This window comes from Dromiciops gliroides, chromosome 1 (assembly GCF_019393635.1).
Source record: "Dromiciops gliroides isolate mDroGli1 chromosome 1, mDroGli1.pri, whole genome shotgun sequence".
NCBI classification, from domain to species: Eukaryota; Metazoa; Chordata; class Mammalia; order Microbiotheria; family Microbiotheriidae; genus Dromiciops; species Dromiciops gliroides.
In genome coordinates, this window is record NC_057861.1 from 681,976,441 (window position 1) to 682,002,067 (window position 25,627).

At 38.9% G+C, this 25,627-nt stretch overlaps 1 protein-coding gene across 1 annotated transcript; it reads right to left on the bottom strand.

The window, feature by feature from the left end:
* Nucleotides 1–5,743: 5,743 nt before the first annotated feature.
* On the bottom strand, nt 5,744–9,863 carry LOC122753560 (coiled-coil domain-containing protein 201-like). The gene is made up of 3 exons (XM_044001007.1): nt 9,807–9,863; nt 7,222–7,686; nt 5,744–5,830 (listed from the first exon to the last, which is right to left on the bottom strand). Exons 1-3 carry the CDS (start codon nt 9,861–9,863, stop codon nt 5,744–5,746), a joined length of 609 nt encoding a protein of 202 aa, XP_043856942.1.
* Between the last annotated feature and the right edge of the window lie 15,764 nt (nt 9,864–25,627).

The following is a 25,627-nucleotide window of genomic DNA, read 5'->3' on the forward strand; positions in this document are numbered from 1 at the left end:
TTAATTCCATTGCTTTCCATTTTCTAATTATTTCCTATTTAACCTCTATATATCCTACTTTGTTTATAGTTAAATGAATGTTGTCTCCCCCGTTAGATTGTAAGCTCCTTCATAAAAGGGACTATTTTTTTGTCTTTTTATATTCTCAGTATTTAGTGGTGCCTTGAATAGATTATGTGCTTAATAAATATTTGTTGAATTGAATCACAAAGAAGAGATATGTGGAAGATAATCTGAGGCATTTCTGATCACAAAAGGACTTGGGTCAGTTTCAGTTATGTAACCAAAATGAACAATGGGTAAGTGTTATATTCAAATGCCACATTTTAGAAGACCAAAAGAAAGCATATTGCAGTGAGTGAGATGCAGCCCTTCTTCTGATTGATTGGTTCCATGGTGAACTCTCTTCAACATAGGTAATTCAGGGGTCTGGTTTTGCTCACCAGCCCTAACATTACTTATAAATGGGTACAAGAGTTTTGGGAGATTTTGTAATTTAAGAATAGGGGTAAGGCATTCCTTTCCTATAAGGAAAAATGGTTCTTCTTGCATTGATAATATTGTCCTCTTCTTCTATTTGTTTAAGAGTGGAGTTGTGAACTGATCCAACCATTCTGGAGAGCAATTTGGAGTTATGCCCAAAGGGCTATAGAACTGGGTATACCCTTTGATCCCACAAAGACCTATGTGTACAAAAATATTTCTAGCAGCTCTTTTTGTAGTGGCTAAGAATTGTAAATCAAAGGAATTCCCATTAATTGGGGAATGGCTAAACAAGCTGTGGTATAGGAGCATAAGGAAGGAGCCAAGATGGCAAAGGGAAGGAAGTAAGCTCTTGGAACTCATGACATAATCACTCTGAAAAAACCTCCAAATAATGCCATAGGACAATTCCTGGAGCAGCAGAACCCACAAAAGAATGGGCTGAGATAATTTTACAAACAAAGATGAATTAGAAGGTCAGCAAGAGGGGGCTGCTGTGCTGGAGCAGGAGTGGAGCCCAACCCCACAGTCATACTGACACAGATCTAGTCCCAGGCAGGCCAAGGCAGGGAAAGAGACCCCAGAGCTTCTGAATCAGCTGCAGCACCAGTGTCATCTGGAACTAAGCTCACGGTTGTTTAGAGGGCTTAGTGGTTGGCAGGGGGTAGATTACAGGGGTCTCTGCTGGCACTGGTGTGGAACTTGGGTTTTTCAGTTCTGCTGGGAACTAAGAAGTATGCTTGAGTGTTGGTGGCCCAGGTCAGGGAGGGGCACAGGCTTGTCAGAGCTAACAACATAGCACACAAAGTTTTGTTGTCTGGTTAATTAACAACTTGGCCTGGGGTTATCTACAGACCAGGGAACAGTCCAGGTGAGTGAAGAACCTATCCCACATAAATCATACCACCTGGCAACCCCTGAAGCTTGGGACAATGAAGCCTGGAAACAATGCTTCACTTTAAAGAGTTTAAAGTCAAGTAAAAGGAAGGCAAGATGAGCAGACAGAGAAAGGTGAGGACCAAGGAAAGTTTCTTTAGTGACAAGGAAGATTGAGGTGCACCCTCATAAGAGGATTATAACATCAGGGCTCCTAAATCCAAATCTTCCAAGAAAAATATGAATTAGTCTTAGGCCACAGAGGCACCCAAAAAGATAAAGTAAGAGAGGGAAAGGAAGAAATGGAAAGAGGAATGAAATTGATGCAGGAGAGTCATGAAAAAAAAATGTCAACAGCTTGAAAAGCCAAATTGGCCAAATGGAAAAGGAGATATAAAAGCTCTCTGAAGAAAATCATATCTTAAAAATTAGGATTGAACAAATGGAAGTTAGTGACTTTATGAGAAACCAAGGCACAATAAAAAAAATCCAAATGAATATAAAAAAATAGAGGGCAGGGTGAAATATCTCCTTGGAAAAACAGCTGACCTGTAAAATAGATCCAGGAGAGATAATTTGAAAATTATTAGACTACCTGAAAACCATGATCAAGGAAAGATCTGAGACATCATCTTCTAGGACATTGTCAGGGAAAATTGCCCTGATATTCTAGAAGCAGAAAGTAAAATAGCAATTGAAAGAATCCACCAATAACCTCCAGAAAGAGATCTCCAAATAAAAACTCCCAGGAATATTATAGCCAAATTCCACAGCTCCCAGATCAAGGAGAAAATATTGCAAACTGCCAAAAAGAAACAATTCAAGTACTGTGGAGCCACAGTCAGGATAGCACAAGATCCAGCATCTTGTACATTAAAAGACCCAAAGGCATGGAATATGTTATTCCAGAGGGCAAAGGAATTGGGATTACAACCAAGAATCACCTATCCAGCAAAACAGTATAATCTTTCAGGGGAAAAAATGGGATTTTAAGGAAAGAGAGGGCTTTCAGGTATTTGTGATGAAAAGACCTGAACTAAATAGAAATTTTGACTTTTAAATATAAGACCCTAGAGAAACTTAAAAAGGTAAATAGGAAAAAGAAATTATGAGGGATGTTAAAAGGTTAAACTATTTATGTTCCTACATGGGAAGATGATATGTCTAACTCATAAGAACTTTCTCAGTATTAGGGCAGATGATAGAAATAAATTTAGACAGAGGGCACAGGTGGGAATTGATTATGAAGGGATAATATCTGTAAAGTATTAATTTTTTAAACTTTTTTGTGGGGTGGTTGAAATTGGATAACGTGCTTGGGGATGAGCAGTGGGTGCCTTGTGTCTGAGGCCAGATTTGGGCTCGGGTCCTCCTGGGTCCAGGGTGGGTGCTTTGTCCACTGTGTCAACTACCTGCCCCATGATGACATCTTTGGGGTAAAAGTGAGGGGTGCGAGGAATGTACTGGGGGAGGGGAAAGAGGAGAGATAGAATTGGGTGAAATCCCTTATGAAAGAAACAGGAAAGGGCTTTTGGAGTGGGGGGAGAGATGGGGGAGGAGCAGGGCAATGAATGAACCTTACACTCATCAGAAGTGGCTCAAAGACCTTAATCTTCTCAGAGTTGGCTCAAGGAGGGAATAACATAAACATTCAATTGGTTGGAGTAATCTATCTAACCCAGCAGGAAAGTAGGAAGGGAAGGGGATAAGGAGGGAAGGGTAAAAGAAGGAATGACAGATTGGGGGAGGGGCCAGTCAGCAGTTAATCCCTTTTGAGGAGGGATAGGGTGAAAGAAGATAGATAATAGAGTAAATATCATGGGAAAGGGAATAGGATGGAGGGAAATAGTTAACAATTGTAACTGAAAAAAAGAAAAGGAAAAATGTACAAAAAAAATTTATAGCAACTTTTTGTGGTGGCTAGGAATTGGAAATTGAAGGAATGTCCATCAATTGGGGAATGACTGAAGAAGCTGTGATATATGATTGTAATGGAATATTATTGTGCTATAAGAAATAAGCAGGATGATTTCAGAAAAACCTGGAAAGACTCATATGGATTGATACATAGTGAAGTGAGCAGAACCAGGAGCACATTATGCACAGTGATAGCATTATAGCTCTATGATCAATTTTGAATGACTTAACTACTCTCAGTAATACAATGATCCAAGACAATCCCAAAAGACTAATGTTGAAGCATACCATACACCTCCAGAGAAAGAACTGATATTGATTGAACACAGACTGAAGCATGATATTTTGTACTTTCTCTTTTTTGACTTGAGTCTTTTTATGTAAAATGACTAATATGGAAATGTTTTACATAATTGCATATGTATAACCTATACTGATTGTTTGCAATCTTAGGGAGGGGGGAGGGTAGGGAAGGAGAGAATGAGAGAGGGATAGAATTTGGAACTCCAAACTTTAAATAAATAAATAAAAGCAAAAACAAAACAAAATGAAACAAAACAAAAAACAAGAAATGATTCATCAGCATAATCCACATCCAGAGAAATAACTATGGAGTTTGAATGTAGATTGAAGAATACTATTTAAAAAAACAACAACAACAAAACAAAACAAGGGGGCAGCTAGGTGGCACAGTAGATAAAGCATTGGCCCTGGATTCAGGAGTTCCTAAGTGTAAATCCTGCCTCAGACACTTGACACTTACTAGCTGTGTGACCCTGGGCAAGACACTTAACCCTCATTGCCACATCTAAAAAAAAAAAAAAAAAAGACAAGCTGTGGTATAGGATGGTAATGGAATATTATTGTGCTATAAGAAATGAAAAGCAGGATGACTTCAGAAAGGCCTGGAAATACATGTATGAACTGATGTATTGTGAAATGAGTAGAACCAAGAGACCATTCTACACAGAGACAGCAATACTGTTTTATGAAGAACTGTGAATGACTTGACTATTTTCATTAATACAATGATTCAAGACAATCTCAAAGTACTATTGATGAAACATATTATCCACCTCCAAAGAAAAATCTTATACTGATGGAAGAGAATGAAGCATGCTATTTTTCACTCTTTCATTTTTTTCCTTTAATAAAGTTTGCTTGTATAAAATGACAAATATGGTAATGTTTTACATAATCATACAAGAATAACTCATATCTGATTGTTTGTCACCTCAGGGAGGGGGGTAGAGAAGGGAGGGAAAAAAGGGGTAGGGGGGCAGCTAGGTGGTGCAGTGGATAAAACACCAGCCCTGGATTCAGGAAGACCTGAGTTCAAATCCAGCCTCAGACACTTGACACTTACTAGTCATGTGACCCTGGGCAAGTCACTTAACCCTCATTGCCCCACAAATGTTTTTCTAAAAGGGGGTAAAAATTGGAACCCAAAATTATAAATAAAAAGGTTTATTATTTTTAAAAAAGAGTGCATGTCTTAAAACAATATTGCTGTTGCTGTATACAATGTCCTTTTGTTTCTGCTCATTTCACTCTTCATTATTTCATGCAAGTCTTTCATGTGTTCCTAAGATCATTGAGTTCATAATTTCTTATAGCATTGTAGTAATCTATCAACCATATACCACAACTTGTTCAGCCATTCCCCAGTTGATAGGCATCCCTGCAATTTCCAGTTCTTTGCCACCACAAAAGAGCTGCTATAAATATCCCATTAACATTCAGTTATAATTACTATTTATGAATTTCCCTTCATCTTATTTTTACTATTTTCCTTCTCAGCTTCTCTTCTTACCCTATCCTGATTACCTTATCTTCTTCCTTTACACTCCTATTCCTTAATTTCCCTACCCCTCTAAGAGTCCCTCCCTTATTTTCTGCCCCCATTCTCCTAAATCTTAATCTATGCACTCTTCTAAAAAAAAAAAAGACATAAGAAAGATGCTGTCTCCAGAGAAAGAACTGATAAATGGAAGTATGTATAGAATAATTTTACACACATGCGTGCGCGCACACACACACACACACACACACACACACACACACACACATACCCCTATTTGTGTCTCATGGTAGCCATCTCTAGGGTGGCAGGAGAGGGAAGAAAAAAAAGGAAAAAAATTGTGATAACTTTATTATATATTTTAAAGTAATATCAAATTATACATAAACAAGTTACTGTTGCATGTGCAATCACCCTTTCAAATTATATTGTTAATTAAATCCAAATTGCCACTGTATTTATAAACTTAAATCTGAACTGCATTTCAATAATTCATTCAACCAATTTATTCAATTAAATCTCAATAGTGAAAAGTATTAACATCACAAAACAGGAAGCTTATTTGTTTAGGTGCAACAGATTATAGCACTTATTTAAAATCTATATATATGAAGAAATTATAGAAATTTCAAAGAGACTCCATTTAAAGGCTTTCTTTGAAGATCATCATGTGACTTCAACAACTAATTCATGATGGGTGGCTTCTTCAATGTTTTGGAGTTGACGAAGTTCCCATTGACTCAAATCATTTGCCTATTTAAGAGAAAAACATTTTTATAAAATAGTACCATAGAATGCAAGTCCAATTCAGGAAATATAATAATCCCAAATGGATAAACCCTATAGTTTTTTTCTTTGTCATTCTGTTTGTTTGTTTGTTTGTTTGTTTTTTATATTTGGTGGGGCAATGAGGGTTAAGTGACTTGCGCAGGGTCACACAGCTAATAAGTGTCTGAGACTGGATTTGAACTCAGGTCCTCCTGAATCCAAGACCAGTGCTCTATCTACTGCGCCACCTAGCTGCCCCCTCTTTGTCATTCTTAGACATACAGAACATCTCTTTGGATGGGTAATTGCCTTCAGACAGTTAAAATACAAGGTCTTCTAGATTCTACTACTCTATAGTAGCAACATCATTAGGAATGAATGGATTACACAGTGACCAGTATAAGGTGGTGACTCTCCCTGTTACCCAGCCATGACAAGGTCACCCACCAGGAAATTGGCTTCATTCAATGAAAATTAAACTTTACTTTTCTTCCTGCTCTCCTGCCCAGGTCTTGAATGTGACTAATTTAGATACCTATTAATTCAGCCATAGAATACAATCAATATTCTCTAGAATGACTAGACTCTTGAGGTGGCCCTGAATATTCAGTTCCAATCAATAGGCATAGGAGGAACCCTACCTAATCCTGGAAAATCAGACTAGAATTCTGTCTGGGCTAACATGTTGCCATTGGCAAATGGGTTGACTATCTTCTCTGACCACACTTCTGACAATAGATAGTTTGGAAACCACTTTGATATTTGAAGGAGATCCATAAAACATCTAGATTTCTTGGCCTTCAAATGCTATAAGAATTTTATCTTAGGAACTAATAGAATTTAACCCCTTTTTTATGTCCCTATGTAGACAACTCCCAATTTTTGATGATAAGACATTCCTTTACCATTGTCCTTCCCATAGTAATAGAAGAGAGAAACACAAGAGCCAAGAGTTGGAAGTGTCAAGGATTCCCATGACAGTAGCTTTGGTCAGGTAGGTGTGAATATGGAAGTACTCTATTCTGGAGGAAGGTAGAGTGAAAAGGAAATAAGAGGCTGGCATTAATATCAGCCACTGGAGAAGGTTAAGGATGGCATCACTGAGAGTAAAGGGAAATCACAGGAAAAGGAAAAGGAGTCTCTCCACAATTAACATGAGTATTTCACTACATAAGGGGTATAAAATTCATATAATAATAAAATATTGATTGCCTATATAGGAAATAAAATTAACACTTGAAAGAAACAAGCCAAAAAGGCCTAAGAAAGTCAGTGAACTCTAACATTCAATGTAAATGCAACCCCAGTATTTAAAAGTTTCATAGAACCCATAAGTGATATGACTGTAATTTAGAATATTTGGAAAGGTTACATACCATCCGTGTCTTCTTTGAACGACCTTTTCTTTTAGCAGGGTCCTTTATTCCAGGTAATCCATAACAGCGTGATTTTCTGAAGGACATATTACTCCATTTCTTGGTTAATGGATCAGGAATTTGACATCCCTGCTTGGCTGAGGAGAGGTTCAAGCTATTCTGTACCTCTGCATCGGATTCCTCAGAAGCAGATACTGTAGAAAGTCTTTTCCTTTGACCAACAGGTTTAAGACTTCTCGTTTCTGGATGAGTTGAAAATTCTAGAAATGGTGTTTTGGGTAGGGGAGACTCCACAGGAGTTCCCCTTTCACTTCCAGCTTCTTTTAGGTAGGATATACTTTCTATGGATATCATGCTTTTAGAAAGTGTGGTATCCACAGGTGTGCTATGTTTTATTAATTTTCTGGTTGAAGAAGTGAACTTTAAAGATGAATTCTCTTCCTTGGATACCCCCGAATCAAACATCTACAATAGAAAACATAAGGGATTGTTTTCAATAAAATTCCTGCATCAAGCACTTATTAGCATTTGAAGCAACTAGAAAGTAAACATTATTTGAACTGGAAGTGTCTAATACTTCGACTTGATCTGATTCCCAACCATCTCCTTCCATAAATATGTCTCAGACAAGTAGGAGTTGGGGCATTCAATAAGGGAGGATAGAATTTAATATACTTTCCCCCAATGAACTATTCCTTATATCCAAGGCTAACTTTCTATGTGGATAGCTAGGTGGTGCAGTAGATAGAGTGCTAGGTCTAGACTCAGAAAGACATCTTCCTGAGATCAAATCTGGCCTCAGACACTTATTAGCTATGTGACCCTAGGCAAGATACTTAACCTTTTTTGCTTCAATTTCCTCATCTGTAAAATGATCTAAAGAAGGAAATGGCAAACCATTCCAGTTATCTTTGCCAAGAAATCTCCAAAAAGGGTCACAGAAAAAGTCAGATATGAGTGAAACAACTGACCAACAACAACAACAACAACAATAAAAACACTTAATAGGTAGGTAAGACACTTCCTTACTTGATGGACGTTAATCTTACCCCATTCACCTTCAGGAAAAATAATTACAAAAGAAATCATTAATTCTTAGAAGGAAAACAGGATCTTTAGGTTCATCTAGTCGTCTGTAAAAGTCCTAAAAGTTATCACCATCATCATTGTGCCTTCAAGGCCTTCATAAGGATCCAGTAATTTAAGTGAGTCATAAGATTTAGAGCTTGAAAGATACTTAGAGATATAGTCCAGGGGTTATTTGTTAGGCCAGCAAGCTAAAAATGTTACACTTTATTTAAAAGTTTTGTTGTATTTTAAAATGACAAAACAATTCTTAGCTGGGAATATACAAAACCAGGCAAGGTCAGATGGGGCAAAATAAATACAAAGTAATTTGGGGGTAAGGTAATACTGAGAAATGAGATCGGGAAAAGCCTTGTGTAGAAGGTGGCACCAAAACAAAGCCTTGAAGGAAGCCAGGGAGTTTTAGGAATGGAGATCAGCCTTTATAAAGCCATGAAGTTGGGAGATGGATTGTCATATGTGGAGAATAAAGTAGGTGTTTGGCTATAACATATAACCTATGAAAGGTTAATAACATCAAATCAATCTAGAAATATAGCTTGGATCAAGACATGAAGTGCTTAAGATGCCATAGTTGTTTGTATTTTATTCTAAAGGTAACAGGAAGCCAGTGAAACTTCTTGAGCAGGGCAATGACATAGTAGAATTGGTTAAAAGAAAAGAGGATCAATAAAAAGCCTTATCCAGAGTGATATAGGAAGGCTTGGGAGGTCCTGGGAATTTCTTCATTTTGGTCTTTAAACATACCAGTTACAACAAATATGGTAGATGGAACTTTTGTTCAGAGTTGTCCTTTCTAACTCAGATTCAGTGAATAAAAATGGTAGCAGCTATAAATGTTCTAGATTGTAGACGAGGGCTTTATTTGCCTTAAAAGATCAAATGATTAAAATGATACCGGAAAAAAATAAACCCTTTATGTATTTTTCCCCAAAAGCAAGAACTGGTACATTGAAAGGCATAAAAATACAGGTTCATTTCAAGCTAAATTATTTAGACAGTAGAACTTATTGCTTTAAGAATGAGCAACATAACTTACTCAGAAAGGAAATCCTCTTGTTGCTTTGCCTCTCCTTGATAAATTCCCCAAGACCTGTTGAGGTCAGGGTAGATAGTGTATGACTTGAACATGGAGTCATAGATTTAGAGCCAAAAATAACCTCAGATGCCATTAAGTCCAACCCCAACATTTTCCATGTAACATATATATGGGGGCAGCTAGGTAGATCAGTGGATAAAGCACTGGCCCTGGATTCAGGAGGACCTGAGTTTAAATCCAGCCTCAGACACTTGACACTTACTAGCTGTGTGACCCTAGGAAAGTCACTTAACCCTCATTGTCCCACCAAAAAAAAAAAAAAGAAAAGAAAAAAAACACCATATATATGATACATGTTCAGATTTGCCCTTCCTAGTGGATCTTCCAGAGCATGTGGAAATATTCCCTATTTGCTTCAAGCCCATCTCTTTTAACTTCAGAAGCCTACCCCTAGCCGTACCAGACTGAGACCGCTCAGCAACCAATTAGAAGACATATCAGCAGAGGACAAGCTCATCAGGTACACATGACCAGATGTGGACCTCTAAAGTTCCACATACTGGCATTAATAAAGGAAAGAATATCAACACATGTTCTGTATTAACCACCATCCAATGGTATTCTTTTTTTTCCTTCATTCTTGAAGAAGACCATGACATCAGAGTGATGTCATGATTTGCACTGAATTGAATTTAAATGTGGAAGGGTAGCTAGATGGTGCCCTGGAAAGAGCACTGGCCCTGAAGTTAGGTGGACCTGAGTTCAAATCTCACTTCAGACACTTACTAGCTGTCTGACCCTGGGCAAATCACTTAACCTCAATTGCCTTAAACACCTGGGGCCATCGCCAGTTGTTCTGATATAAACCATCAAGAAGGGTAAAAATGACCACACATGCTCTATGCCTCCATTACAAACAAGTGAGGAAATTTTAGTCTGTCTCCCTCGGTGACATGGGAAACAAATGAAGGTACCAGTCAATGAGTGCTCTGTCTTGTTTTACATAATCAATGACTTGGATGAAGAGAGATTGCTTGGCTCTCTTCTAATTCTGTTAGACTCATACTCAAAGCATTTCCACCTTGCTAGGAGCTACTAAAACTTATCCTCTACTAATAAAGCTTTTGAGAACTGAGGGTTACCCCCATTCCAGGATGAGGCATCTGAGAAACAGTTTGTGGAAACAAAGTAAAGGACTAGAATAAGCATTTAATAAGGGTCTACTGTGTTCCAGGCACTGTGTTAAGTGCTTTACAAATATATTAGATTTTAGAAGAGGAATAAAATGAAGTTTAACCATAAATGTAAAGTCCCTACAGTTAGGTTAATAAATAGTACAATTACAGGCTGGAAAATGCCTAGCTTAAATTCTTGTGAAAAATTTTAAAAATGTAGTTGACTGCAAGATGAGTATGAGTCAGTGTGATGTTCCAGGCAAAAAATTCTAATAATAACCTTAGGCAGTATTAATAAAATTGGAGTGCCTAGAACAAAGTTGACAATAGTTTCACTATACTTTTCTCAGGTCAGACAACATCTGGAATATTCTGTTCTGGGACACATTTTAATACAAATATTGACAAAGTAAAGCACATCCAGAGGAGGGTGACCACAGTGGGAAGGGGAACTCAAAACCTGTGTCATGAATTTTTGCTAAAGTATTTGAAGGTACTTACAATGACCAAGAAAAGATTGGGGGCAGGAAGGAAGACTAACATCCTATAAGACTGGTGTGAGGCTGAAAAAATAGACTTGCTTTATGTTGCTCTGGAAGATAGAACTGAGGCCAGTGGGTAGAAATACAGGCAAATGTTTGACTCCACAGAACTTCCTTTCACAAAATTCATGGGATTGATGCTTATTTAAAGCCTGTTCTCTTTAAAATTGTTTTAAATCATGTAGACATGGTTAGATTAAGTATTTTTTTAAAATTAAACATTCTGAAATAGCTATACACTAGAAAAGAAACACTACAAATTCACATAAGAGATAGGAAGAAAATAGCTCAGAAGACTTATATTCAGCAAGAAAAAATCAAGGGGCAGCTAGGTGGCACAGTGGATAGAGCACCGGCCCTAGAGTCAGGAGTACCTGAGTTCAAATCCGGCCTCAGACACTTAACACTTACTAGCTGTGTGACCCTGGGCAAGTCACTTAACCCCAATTGTCTCACTTAAAATAAAAAACAAAAATTTAAAAAAAGAAAAAATCAAAAGACCTATGAAAATAAAGCCCCTCTCCTTGCTTTTTCACAGATCTTTGGCTCCTGGTGAGATACTAAACAAGCCTACTTTATGGTGGGAATGGTTCTCTAGGGAATAATTGTGTTATTTTATTTTTAAAAGTTTAAAACATTTCAGTCAGTTATTGGACTCTATGTGGTCAGATCCTGTGCTAAGCACCGGGGATATAAATAAAGGCAAAAAAAACCCCAAAAACAAAAATACAAACCAGTCCTTGCCTTCAAGAAACTTATAATGGGGGAAGCAACATGTATATAATTAGGTATATATTATAAATAAATACACATGCGTATGTGTGTACACACACACACACACACACACACACACACACACACACACACACACAAGTAGGTGGGAGACAATCTGAGAGGAGAAGGCATTAGGAGGACCTGGAAAGATGTCCTACAGGAGCTGGGATTTGAGCTGTCTCAAAGAAAGTCTGGAAAACTAAGAAGAGGAGGCATGGAGGAAAGAACATTCAAAGAATGAGGGACAGCCACTCAAAGTTATGGAAAAACTGGAAATGGAGTTTCTTGTTCAAGGAACAGCAAGTAAACCTATACCTATAATGTTGTTCAATCATTCCAGTCATGTCCAACTCTTTATGACCTCGCTGGGGTTTTCTTGGTAAAGATATTGGAGTGGTTTGCCATTTTCTTCTCTAGATGATTTTTACAGATGAAGAACTGAGGCAAAACAGGATTAAGTGACTTGCCCATAGTCACACAGCTATAAATATCTGAGGCCAGATTTGAACTCAGGAAGATGAGTCTTTCTGACTCCAGGTCTGGCACTCTATCCACTGTATCACCTAGTTGTCCTATATAGCTGGATCATAATGTGTGTGGAGGAGATGGCAGTTTAAGATGACTGGTAAGGTAGGCAGTTGCCTAGAAATAAAGAGTTTAAAGGGCCAAAAAGGTGATCCTGGAGCTGATGGGAAGTCAGTGAATTTTATTGGGGGGGGGATCATATGCTAATATCAATACTTTAAAGAAAAAAAATCACTTCGGTAGCTGAATGGATGGATTGGATTGGGGAGAGATTTAAGAAAAGCAGGCCAGGGGGCAGCTAGGTGGCCCAGTGAATAAAGCACTAGCCCTGGATTCAGAAGGATCTGAGTTCAAATTTGTCCTCAGACACTTGACACTTACTAGCTGTGTGACCCTTGGCAAGTCACTTAACCCTCAATGCCCCACCAAAAAAGAAAAAGAAAAAAGTAAAGCAGCCCAACTAGAAGGCTATAGCAATAGTCCAGGAGAGAAGTAATGAAGACTTATTTAGGGTGGTGGCTGTATGAGTAGAGAGACATGGACATAGAAAAGAAATATTGTAAAAATAGAAATGACAAGATTTGACAATGGATTGAATAGTTTGAATGAGATTGAGGAGGCAAAAATGACATGGAAGTTGTGAGCCTCAGTGAGACCAGGAGGATGGTGGAAAGAGGAGAGTTTGGGTGAAAGAGAATGAGTTCAATTTTGGATGTTGTGAGTAATAAAATAGTCATGGGATATGCAAATTGAGATATACAAGATGAATTTGGGAGCTCAGGAGAGAGTCTAAGACTGGATATGTGGATCTGGGAATCATCTGCATGGAGATGATAATTAAATTCATGGGCATCAATGAGATCATCAAGTAAGATGGTATAGAGAGAGAAAAGAAGATGACTCAGCATAGAGACCTGAGGGACACACATGGTTATGGTTATAGCAAGGATAAAAAAAACAGCAAAGGGGACTGAAGAGAAATCATAGAGACAGGAAGAGAGACAGGAGAATGTGATGTCATGAAATCTCAGAAAGGAGAGAGTATTCAGGAGAAAGTGATTAAAAGTAACATTCTGCAGCATGTGACAAGAAGGATGAAGAAAGATTAGAAAAAGCCATTAGAGTTGGCAATGAAGAGATCGTTAATAAGTTTTGGAGAAAGAAGTTTTGTTTCAATGATGAAATTGGAAGCCAGACTGCAGAGAAGAAGAGAAAGAGAGAATGAATGAACTGGAATTCTTCTGAGACAGGAGTGAAAAAAAACACAGGAGAAGGTATTCAAGTGATGAAATGAGGTGGAGGGTAAAACTTAGATCTCAAATCTCACTCAGAAAAAAGAAACCCATAGATAGGCTCTTTGTATTTTATACTAAAGAAGCCACACTGAAAGGCTCTCTTCTGCCCTCCATGTCCAATGCAATTATGGAATTTCACTGTAGGGTTAATTCTTTTTCAGTTTAAACTGCTTGTCCCCATGCACTTGCACACATTCCTCTTCCTTTCAAGTGAGCCTCCTCCATCTCCCTCATCCTTCACACCCTCCCCCTACACACACACACACACACACACACACACACACACACACATACCAGTGACACCTGGGTTCAAGTTTTGCTTCTGATTTATTCTGTTTGCACAATCCTGGATAATTCAGTTAACCTCTCAGTGTCCCAAGTCACTCTCTAAAATTATAAGCTACAGAGTAAATGCTAATCATCATAGATATGTGGAGTTTTCTCATGGAGAATCATCTATATTAAATCATAGGTCCAGTCCCTTTTCACATATATGTGTGTAAATATGTATATGTGTAGACATTTATACATTTATATCCATGTATAGTGATACAAAATCTGGGTGCCCTTGGGTAAGTCATCTAACTTTTAAGTGTCCCAGACAACTCTATAAGATGAAGTCACAGAACTGTTGGGGACCTCTGTGGGTAAAAAGAGTTTGATCACACTAAAGAAAAATCAGGGATGAGCTGTGCACACAGGTACCATTGCTTTGTAAATACTTGTTCATTGGTTCATTCTTTTTACAAACATATTTGAAGTGTCTACTGTGCTAGACCTGGAGGTAGTACACAGTTTAAACAAGACAAAGGCCTTGCCCAGATGGAATTTACAATCCAGTAAAGGGAATGACACATACTGTATAGACATTACTTGGAACATTGTATAGACATTACTTGGAACATTGCTTAGTATGAGGTAGGGAGGACCTGTGATTTTATCAGTGCAGAAACTCCCTCCAGTGATGCAGTTCAGTAGTTCATCTTTAACTTACTTGGGGGCATTGAGAGTTTAAGGGACTTGCATGTGACCACGCAGCTAGTATGATTCACAGAAAAATTTCAACCCAGGTCTTACTGATGTCAAGGCCCATGTCTCATGTACCATACCACCCTGTCTCACCATATTCCTAGGACTCAATCTATATTATAATAATTTTTTATAGTAAACCCAAATCTCCCCCTTATGGTCAGGCCCAGTTCTCTGTTAATGGATAAGTCAACCAATAAACAAACAGGGCCTACCTCTTTGTTTATCCATACACTGAGCACAAGGTTGATGCCTATCACCAATGACCCACTAAAATACAGGACATGGGTTCAGACTATGTAAGCATCAGAACTCAAGACTGTTATGCACTGAGGACAGAAGGTGAAGAAGGAGGATGGCAGAGTTCATTCCGGATCAAATAACTATTTGTGGATGGATAGTTTAGGCAGGGGAGCAGCTGACTAATCACTGTCATTTTTTTCCAGGGCTATGTCTGAAGGAGCTAGAAGAGGCAGGTATGAAATCCCACTTCTATAGGTTATCATGGGAGAGAGGGGTGTCATTTATCTTGTACAGTCAAATCTCAGCCTAACAATTTTTTTTCTAAGACCTTTGCAGAGAATGTTCAGAGTACTAACCTATAGCACTTCATAGCTTAAATTTCAGCTCTTTCCACACTTACATTCCTTATTCTAAGGTAAATGTGAAATATTGGTAAGGAGAACAGGGGATTATTAAAGATGAAATTCATTCATAGACCTGAAGGGTTTCAGGATATGAAATAAGAGAATTCCTTTAACCATCAGCCCTCTGACCTCAGCAGGCTTCTTTTAATCTTTCTTCTTTCTCCCCACCTCCCTCCACGACTATCTATTCTCTTCCTCCTTAAAAAAATGATATGATTCTTACCGTTCCTTTCAAATCCATGATTTTTCTCTCAGACAACTCTCTAGCCTTCTCTGTGAGTTCTTAGCCCCTTATTGAAGAGACAGAAACCATCTGCTGCCTATAGTAATAGTAGTAGTAGTCACTGTCATCATCGTAGTGCCAGTGCCAGTGCCAGTAGTGCTGATGCTGTTGTTGCTTCACCCTTTCCTGGTGAAAAACAGGAGCACATATGCAGACCCCTCACCTGTTTGCAATAACCAAATGGAAAGTAAAGAGGCTATTCTAGGCCACAGGTGGGCCTTTACAAGTTTCAAATAGGCATTTTCCATAGCTGCTCTCTACCATGTTCAATAGGATGTGTAAGATTCCACCTGTGTTCAAAGTTCTGTATTTTCACTGATGAGAAAGAAGTCATGTCCATTTGCTGGGTCTCAGTTTCTTCATTCATACAATGATGGGATGGGATTTGTTGACCTCGAAGGTCCCATTTGGCTCAGAATCTTGTCAGTTCAGATGCTCTTTGAAGGACTGTTTTGTTTTCCTTTAAGAAAAGAAGAAGACAAGCAATCATTGAAGTGGGGAATCACAAATAATAAATATGAAAGAAGAATTGGTATAATCCTTAAATCTCTGGTAATCAGTCTCACGTTTATGGCCTTGATTTAGCATTTCAAGAGACAGTTGCTGACCAGGGTGCCTGGAGCATTTTCCTCTCCCGTGTGCCTCATTGAAGTTTTGAAAGTGTTTCCCTCCTAAGAAGAGAGGAAAATGCTTAACAGAGAACATAAAGGATAGATTTCTCAGAACTTCAAAGTCAGCATGAATAGCAACAGAGGGTTAATCCACATTCTCTCATTTAACAAACAATAAGCACCTGGTACCTTAGCACTTTAAGGTTTACAAAAAGCTTTACTCTCTCCTATATACTCATTTGATTTGGAACATCACAACAGCCCTCTGAGGTAGGTGCTTTTATTTATCTCCATTTTATAGATGAGGAAACTGAGAAAGGTTAAATGACTTGTCCAGGATCACACAATGAGGAGTTGTCTTCCTGACTTCAGTACAGTGCACTAACCACTGAAGTCCATGAGAAGTGAATTTTCACTACTGAGTTTGGGAGCAGAAAAGCATAAGAATCCAGAAGAGTTTGTCATCTCTGTCCCATGAGCAGATGGCTTTATTTTGATGAAGCTGGAATGAAGTGTCCTCCACTGGCCAAAGAAAATATATTAATAAGGGTCAACTTATGAATAAACAATGTGATTTAAAAAAATCATTGACTCTGTGAGCCACTGGAGACTGTCCTTAGGAGGCAGTGAGGTGATTCAGTGGTTAGACTTCTGAATTATCCTGGAGTTAGGAAGATCTCAGTTCAAATCCAGCCTTAGACACTTTATTAGCCATGTCACTCTAGGGAAGTCACTTACCTCCATTTGCCTCAGTTTCCTCAACTCTAAAATGGTGATAATAATAGCACCTACCTCCCAGGGTTTTCATGAAGATCAAATGACATAATATTGATAAAGTACTTAGCACAATGCCTGGCATATAGATAACACTTGATAAATGCTTATTCCCTCCTCACAGTGGCGACTGAAATAAAAAGAAGGTTCATTTTAAAAACAAGAATGGGTACACTAGTTAAGGAAATGTCAGTGCATATAGTCATTATGTCTTTTCTGTTGGATAGTGAAAGGGATATTTATGTCAAAAGGGTAAAACTGTTTCTTAAATGCAATAAATTGGGGTTTGGAGAAAGGATAGAGAGAGAAATGATGGGATTTAAATGCATAGATACTACTTTCTTGTTTGGTTTTTGGTTTTTGGTTTTTTTTTTGGTGGAGCAGTGAGGGTTAAGTGACTTGCCCAGGGTCACACAGCTAGTAAGTGTCAAGTGTCTGAGGCCGGATTTGAACTCAGGTCCTCCTGAATCCAAGGCCAGTGCTTTATCCACTTCGCCACCTAGCTGCCCCTATTAAACACTACTTTCTTAATAAAGAATGTAATATATTCATCAATACAGTCAATCATTTCATCTTTCTAGTCATTATCTCATTATTTTAATTATCACTTGTAAACAATAAGTGGAAAAAAGTATATCATTATTATGGGGGAGTCCATGATTGGAAGTTGAGGTAGGATAATGGGTACCCTTATGGATAATGTTGTTGTTCAGTCATATTTCAGTCATGTCTGACTGGTAACTCTTTTGGAGTTTTCTTGGCAAATATACTGGAGCTGTTTGCCATTTCCTCCTCCATCTCATTTTACAGATGATGAAACTGAAGTAAACAGGGTTAAGTGACTTGCCCAGGGTGACAGAGTTAGTAAGTGTTTAGGTCAGATTTGAACTCAGGGAGATGAGTCTTCCTGACTCCAAGCCCAGTATTCTATCCACTATGCCCCCTAGCTGCCAACAATAACAATGGTATGGGGGAAAGAATGCTGGCTTTGGAATCAAATCCTGCCTCTGCCACTTACTACCTGTGTGACCTTGGAAAAATCACTTAATCTTGTCAGGCTTCTATTTCTTCTGATGCATGAAGGAGTTGGACTAGATGAAATTCAAACCCCTTTCAGCTCTAAATCCATTACCCTATGGTTACCAAAAATGAGAAGCTATGCATATGCTATTTTCTATACAAGTGAAGTAGTCTGAACCAGCGTATAGATACTCATGAGATCACATTTCATTTTTTTCTTCAATTCCCTTGATTACAGATTGTCTGTATTTAGTTAGCTAAATTCATAAGAATTCAGTGCCAATATAGTAAATTAAAGAGTCAGACATGAAAATTTCTGAAGTCTCTTCCTGTTCTAGATCTTATTACTCTAATTTACAAAAGCTCCTGTTTAAAACAAAAAGATCTAGGGAATTTAATGAACACCAAGCTGGACTTAAGTCAACAATCTGGAGTGGAATTTGAAAGAACTCTCTCAGTCTAAAGTAACTGCAGCAGAGTATCTAGAAATTATAGCCCTGTTGTTCATTGTCTTGGGCAGATAACATTAAGATTGCCTGCCCCAGATTTAGTGACACCTCACTGACTACCTGCTCTACTTCCTCTTGTCCATTTCATAATCATCTTGGGAAGCACTACCCTTCCTCCATGGAGAAGGGACCTGCCATCCTCGTCACCACCACTGGCAGCAGTCAACTAATTGCCATGGATGGGCAGGCAAGCTCAAGAGTCCAGGGAACTGCCACAATACACCTCCCTCCCAGACCACCTGCTGTACTTCCAACCTTGCCACTACTACTATCATCCAGGATAGCAAACCTTGGAGAAGGAGCTGACCATATTCACCATCACCTACACCAACTGCCAACTAACTGTCACTGTAGGACGGTAAACTCAGGAGCCCCAGGAATGGTAATGCCCCATTACCCACTCCGAGGGGCTGCTTCCAGACTGCTCCCCTTCAGCCATTATCCAGAAAAGCAATCCTTGTGATGATATGACCTGAAAACTGACTCTCCAGGTGCCATAGCCCCTATTTCCCCATTAGCAACAGGTACAAAAGACCCAGAAGGAAAAAAAAAAGTTCTCAACACCAAAGTCCTTGGCACCATCAAATGCTCCAACAACAACAAAATCAATATTTTTATCGATGAAAATAATAGATGTATTACCATCTGCCTTGCTGATGAATCTTAAGGACCAAAGAGCCTTGCCATCTGACTCACAGCTGAAATTTCTGCTATGTATTGTCTCCCCCATTAGTATGTGAGGCCTTTAAGAGCAGGGACTGTCTTCCTTCACTACTTGTATCCTGTATGCTTAGTATGGTAATTTGCACATAGTAAGCACTTAATCATTTTTTTTTCATACATTCATTATTATGGACAGTTCTGGGCAGCACATGTTAGGAATGTTTTCACGTTACCTGGAGCAAGTTGAATGAAGGTGACCCCAGGATGGTGAAGGAACTGGAAATTATGTTATAGAAGGATACAACTGAAGAACTGAGGATGTTTAGAGTATAGATGAAAGCATTTAAGCAGGGACAGAATAGTCATCTTCAAATATCTGAAGGACTGTTCAGTATTTGGAGATAGATTAAACTGGTATTGTTTGAACAGAGACCTCAATATGATGAGCAATGAGTGCAGGTTAAAGCAATTTTGGAGAGCAGAGCCAGCCTAGTGAGAGGAGTCCATTAGATTGGGGCAGGAAGTGAGAGAAAAAAGGAAATTGGGAGGCAGGAGAGAGGAGATATGGGCACCATATTTCCCAGGAGGAAAGGGCTGCCCACCAAAGGAAGGACCGGGGTTGGGGTGAGGGCTTCAGGTAGTCCCTATGTGATGTTATTCCCCAAAGCTTGGTGTGGGAGATGGACTACCTACAGTGGCACGCTGAAGCTACTTAGTCAAAGATGAGCCTAAAGTCTACAGCTCTGAAATCCCTTGGCTTGGAAGCCTGAATCCATTCCTTCATTATTCTCAGGGCTCTACTCCTGATTGTCCAGATTTATTTCTCCATATGGTCTAATGTGGGTACTTTCCCCTCTCTTCCCATGCCTCCTAGCGTCCTTTTATGTGTTTGTTGTCTTTCTCCTTGAGAATGGCAGTTTCTTGAGTACATGAACTGCCTTTCTTTCTGCTAGTATTTTTATTTCCAGTTCTTAGCACAGTGCCTGACCCATTGGGAGCACTTTACAAATGCTTCTCGACTTTGCCTGCTGGTGGCTAGTACAACAGTAGCGGATTGAGTCAAAGGAGAGAAGCTAAGACTCTCGAGAAACAGAGCCCTATGGAAGGAAGAACTTAAGTATCATAAATGCTCAGGGGTAGAATGGGCTATCTCAGCAGGTAGTGGTGTCCCCTTCTTTGGAGATTTTCTTTTTTTGTTGTTGTTTTTTTGGGTGAGGCAGTTGGGGTTAAGTGACTTGCCCAGGGTCACACAGTTAGTACGTGTTAAGTGTCTGAGGCCAGATTTGAGTTCAAGTCCTCCTGGATCCAGGACTGGTGCTCTATCCACTGTACCACCTAGCTGCCCCTTCATTGGAGATTTTCAAGCAGAAATTGGTTAAATACTTTTGGGGGGATGGTATGGAATGGATTCCTGTTCAGGTGTAAGTGAGGTCCTTTCCAACCCTGAGATTCTATAAGACCAATAGGGCATGTTTGATGCCCACTTAGCCTCCTCCATTTCTTGGCCATAGAGTACATTTCTAAGCAATCATCCTTCAAATAAAAGTGATTGATGACAAGAAGGAATGCAACAACATACCTCAGGGCACATGCACATCTTCCTGATGATGTCATGCATGACCAGGTGACACATTCTGATGTAGGAAAGGGAATGCTGACAAGGAACCAGGCTAAGCGAGAATCTCCCATCACCATGCATTTATCACTGCTTCTACAGTAACCATGTATAGAGCTCCAGAGAAGAGAACTTTGTTTATTTGTTAGTTTTCTTGCCTATAGATTGATGATGGCTCATACAGTCATGGAATTTTGGAGCTGTAAGGGTTGCTAAAGGTCATCCAGTCTAACCCATCAATTATATGATTAAGAAATTTGAAGCATAGAAAGTGATTTGCACAAGGTTATGCATCATTAGTGGCAGGACTGAGACTGAAATCTAACTTCCTTGACTCCTAGGTTTTTCTACTATGTTCACATAATGTTTTGAGCACAGTGCTGGACTCAAAGTCAGGAGACACTTCAGTTCATATGCTTACTCTCTAGCTTTTTTGCTTGTTTTCTTTTTGTTTTGGGGTTTTTGAGGGGTAATGAGGGTTAAGTGACTTGCCCAGGGTCACACAGCTAGTGTCAAGTGTCTGAGGACAGATTTGAACTTGGGTCCTCCTGAATCCAGGGCCTGTGCTTTATACATTGTGCCACCTAGCTGCCCCCTACTCCCTAGCTTTTTAGGCAGGTCACTTTACATCTCAACCATAATAAGTTAATAGAACTTTTTTAGTAAAAGTTTTTTTTTTCGGGGCAATGAATGCAATGACTAGTAAGTGTCAAGTGTCTGAGGCAGGATTTGAACTCAAGTCCTCCTGAATCCAGGGCTGGTGCTTTATCCACTGTACCACCTAGCTGCCCCAATAGAGTTTTGTTGTTGTTGTTGTTGTTGTTTTTAGTGAAGCAATTGGGGTTAAGTGACTTGCCCAGGGTCACACAGCTAGTAAGTGTGAAGTGTCTGAGGCCAGATTTGAACCCAGGTACTCCTGACTCCAGGGCCGGTGCTCTATCCACTGCACTACCTAGCTTCCCCCCAATAGAGTTTTAAGTTAGAAATAAATTGCAATCCCATAAAGAAGAAATCATGGATTCCTTACTTATTAATCCTTTGCTCAGTCCACTTCTATTAAAAAAAACAACTAAACCGTTCTCTTGACCCTATAAAACTTCACACTATGTCAAATTTCTCTCATTCCAAAATTCTTGGAAGCCTAGCTTATATTCACTGTATCTATTTCCTCTGTTCAACTGACTTACTATTTTGCTGGTTTCTCTACCTTCCATCCCTCACTACTGAAATCATTTCCTTCAAGGTCTTCAATTATTTCTTAGTTAACCAATTCAAGGTCACCAATTACTTGCAAATTAATCAATCTACTGTCATTTTCTTAGTCTTTGTCTTCCTTGTTATCTTGGCAGCATTTGCCCCTTGCTTCTCAAGACCTTCCCATTCTTTAGCTTCTGTAATATTCTTCTCTGGTAGCTCTCCTATCTCTTTGACTTCTTTACAAACATCACAAGCTACTTTCTCTCCCTTGATGCCTTAATATAGTTCTGCCACTATATGAATGAAGGAAGCATGAGGTAGGGTGGTAGATGACCTGGTGTGACGGAGTACTGAAGCAGTTGGAAAGGAGATCTGACTCCTAAACATGAGCTCTACCTGAAACTCACTGAGTGACCTGAGGTAAATCACATCACCTTTCTGGGCCTTTCCTTTCCTATGGAATAAGGTCTGATCAGGGATTAAATCAGGAATTCTTGACCATTTTATTTGTGTGTGACATAGACCCCTTTGGCAGTCTGATGAATCCTATGGACCCCTTCTCAGAAGAAATGTTTTGAAATGAATAAAATAAAACACACAATTACAAAAAGAACCAATCATATTAAAACACAGTTGTAAAAATATTATAGAAAAACAAATTCGCAGACCCAGGTGAAGAACTCATAGATTAAATTATTTCTAATGTTCCATCCAATTAAAACGTACTCTATTTGGGGCAGCTGGTGGTGCAGTGGATAAAGCAAAGGCCCTGGATTCAAGAGGACCTGAGTTCAAATCCAGCCTCAGACACTTGACATTTACTAGCTGTGTGACCCTAGGCAAGTCACTTAACCCTCATTGCCCCACCAAAAAAAATATCGTATTTTATTGAAAGTTGGGACCCAAAAGAAGGTATCTAAGCTTTTATTTCTGAACATATGGCTTTACATCAGCCCTGCCCCCCCCATCCCTCAGAAGTCATGTTTTATTTAGCATACGTCTTTTTCTCTTTTTTAGAGAAAAATGTGTATGTATGTGTGTATATAGATGAAATATGTATGTATATATGCACATATATACATATATTTACATATATATTTCATGAATACACATGAAGTGTATATAAAATGTATATGTTTATTTATATCACATACATTTCTTTTTTTTTTTTTTTTAGTGAGGCAATTGGGGTTAAGTGACCTGCCCAGGGTCACACAGCCAGTAAGTGTTATGTGTCTGAGTCCGGATTCGAACTCAGGTCCTCCCGACTCCAGGGCCAGTGCTCTATCCACTGCGCCACCTAGCTGCCCCTATCACATACATTTCTTATCCCTTCCTTTTCTCTCCTAGAAAACTATCCCATGTCAGTTCCTGAAGAAGGTTGGGCTACATTTAGGGAACAATAAAGCAATCCTCTACATCACTCTGACTATCCCATAATTGACAGCTTCTTCCTAAGCAGGTCCTACTAAAGAGTAAAGAGAATTCTAGAAGTCTTCTCAGCTCTAAGGAGACAAACTTGAAATTGTGCCAAATTCAGGCATTCTGGTGACATGCATGAGTTTCTAGGATAAGTCACACTAACCAGAAGGGATTGCTTTTTTATCTAGAGTAAGCAGAAATGATGCAACACGGTATGTGTTTTTGCATTTATCAGGGAACATGAGGAAAGAGTAAGAGGCACAGATGAGGGATAAGCTACTGCTGGAGATAATTTTTTATGAAAAAAATTATTAGAGTTTGAGATATTATTCCCTAGTGGACTTCCATGTACACTTGCTATTTGCCAAGTACTCTTCTTGGATAGTTGTGTGAAGCAATATTTCCATGTTTTTACTTAAGTTGGGTAGGAGTAACTGAGATGCATCACTGAAAATCATCTGAGGTTAAGTCTTCAGGGCCAAAAAGGGTTGGGATGAGAAACACTGGAAATTACAAGTGATTCTCAGCAGCCTAGCTTCAAGATGTACCAAACCTGTTGCCTCCATTAGAAAAGGGAACTCAGCAACAGGTTGGAAATGTAAGCAGAGATTACTGTGAGCATGCCCAGAGCCTACCAGGGTACAAACACAAGCCTGGATCTCTGAGAATTCTAAGGAGTGATCATCCCTTTTGTGTGTTTGTAAATGGGAAACTATATTTACAATAAGCATAGTTTACAACTGGAATATGTCTTTTGTTGTTCAGTTGTTTCATTCATATCTGACTCTTTGTGACCCCATTTAGATTTTCCTAGGCAAAGATACTGGAGTGCTTTGCCCTTTCCTTCTCCAGCTCATTTAACAGATGAGGAAGTGAGGCAAACAGGACTAAATGACTCTCCCAGAATCACAAGCTCATAAATGTCTGAGGCCAGATTTGAACTCAAGAAAATGAGTCTTCCTGACTCTAAGCCTGTCACTCTAACCACTGTACCATCTTGATGCCTCATATCCCTTGTACCAGACTACTTATTCCTCAGTCTGTGACAGAAAAAATGATATGCAGGGAGAGGAATTCCCGTTCAGTTCTAAACAAGCCTGCCGAAGACTCAGGTAGGTAATTCTTCCCAATCCATGCTGTGTTCAGAGGGACAAAGGTAATAAATAGAAGAACCAGAATTGTCTTGACTTCAGATCTACCATTGTTGCCTCTAATCTTTACTTTAGAAGTACAAGAGATTTCAGAAGATATTTAATCCTAACCATTCCTGAACAAAATCCTATTTATAATATTCCCAACAAGTTAGTCTTTGCCTCCAAAGAGGGGAAACTCTCCTTAATGAATTTATCCCGTGTCTCTTCTGCATATCTTGGATTATTAATGTTTTTCCTTACATTGAGCTGCCTCTCATCAGCTTCTACACACCTTTTGTAACTCTGCCTTGGGACCAAACAGATAAAGTATAATCCTCTTCCACTTAACAACCTTTCATATAGTTAAAGATGGCTATTGTACATCCCTCCCCTACATTTTCTCTTTTCTAATCTATATATTTTTCCTTTAGCAAATCTTCCTATGATATAATCTTAACACTAACATCTTAACATACCATCTTTATCACACTAGTTGCTATCTTCTGTATAATCTCAAATTTATCAGTGAATCTCCCAAAAGATAGCTTCTAGAACTGAGTATCATATGTTACCTGACCAAGGTAGAGTGTAATGTGTCTTACACTATCCACATTCTAGGCTTTATGCCTCTCTTTATGCAACCAAAGACTGCATCAACTTCCCTGATTAGCAGGTTGAAACATATTGAGCTTGCAACCTACTAAAATCTTCACAAACTTTTGTCTGGATCCAGCTTATGTTATGTTGTACTTGTAAAGTTGACTTTTTGAAGGCACATATAGGACCTTTACATTTATCCTTACTGAGTTTCAAATTGTTAGATTTGCCCCATTGTTTAGGCAGGGCAAGATATGTGAAGACCCTGACCATCATACAGTATGTTAGCTATTCTTCCCATATTTATGCCACCTACCAGTTTGATAAGCATACTATCTGTACCTTCATCCAGGTCATCAATAAAAATATTAAACAGTGCAGGGCCAAGGACAGACCTCTATTAATTATTACTTTTAGAGATAATTTAATCAGTTCCAAATTCACCTGTTATTATGTAAAACAATTGTCAT

What these genes read in the sequence shown, in the direction of transcription:
- LOC122753560 (XM_044001007.1), bottom strand. Translation starts at nt 9,863, where the DNA reads ATGAGCTTGTCCTCTGCTGATATGTCTTCTAATTGGTTGCTGAGCGGT. An exon ending in TGCTGAGCGGTCTCAGTCTG is followed by an intron (nt 7,687 to 9,806) that starts GTACGGCTAGGG and finishes TTTCTATTGTAG; the next exon opens with ATGTTTGATTCGGGGGTATC. An exon ending in GTTCAAAGAAGACACGGATG is followed by an intron (nt 5,831 to 7,221) that starts GTATGTAACCTT and finishes TCTCTTAAATAG; the next exon opens with GCAAATGATTTGAGTCAATG.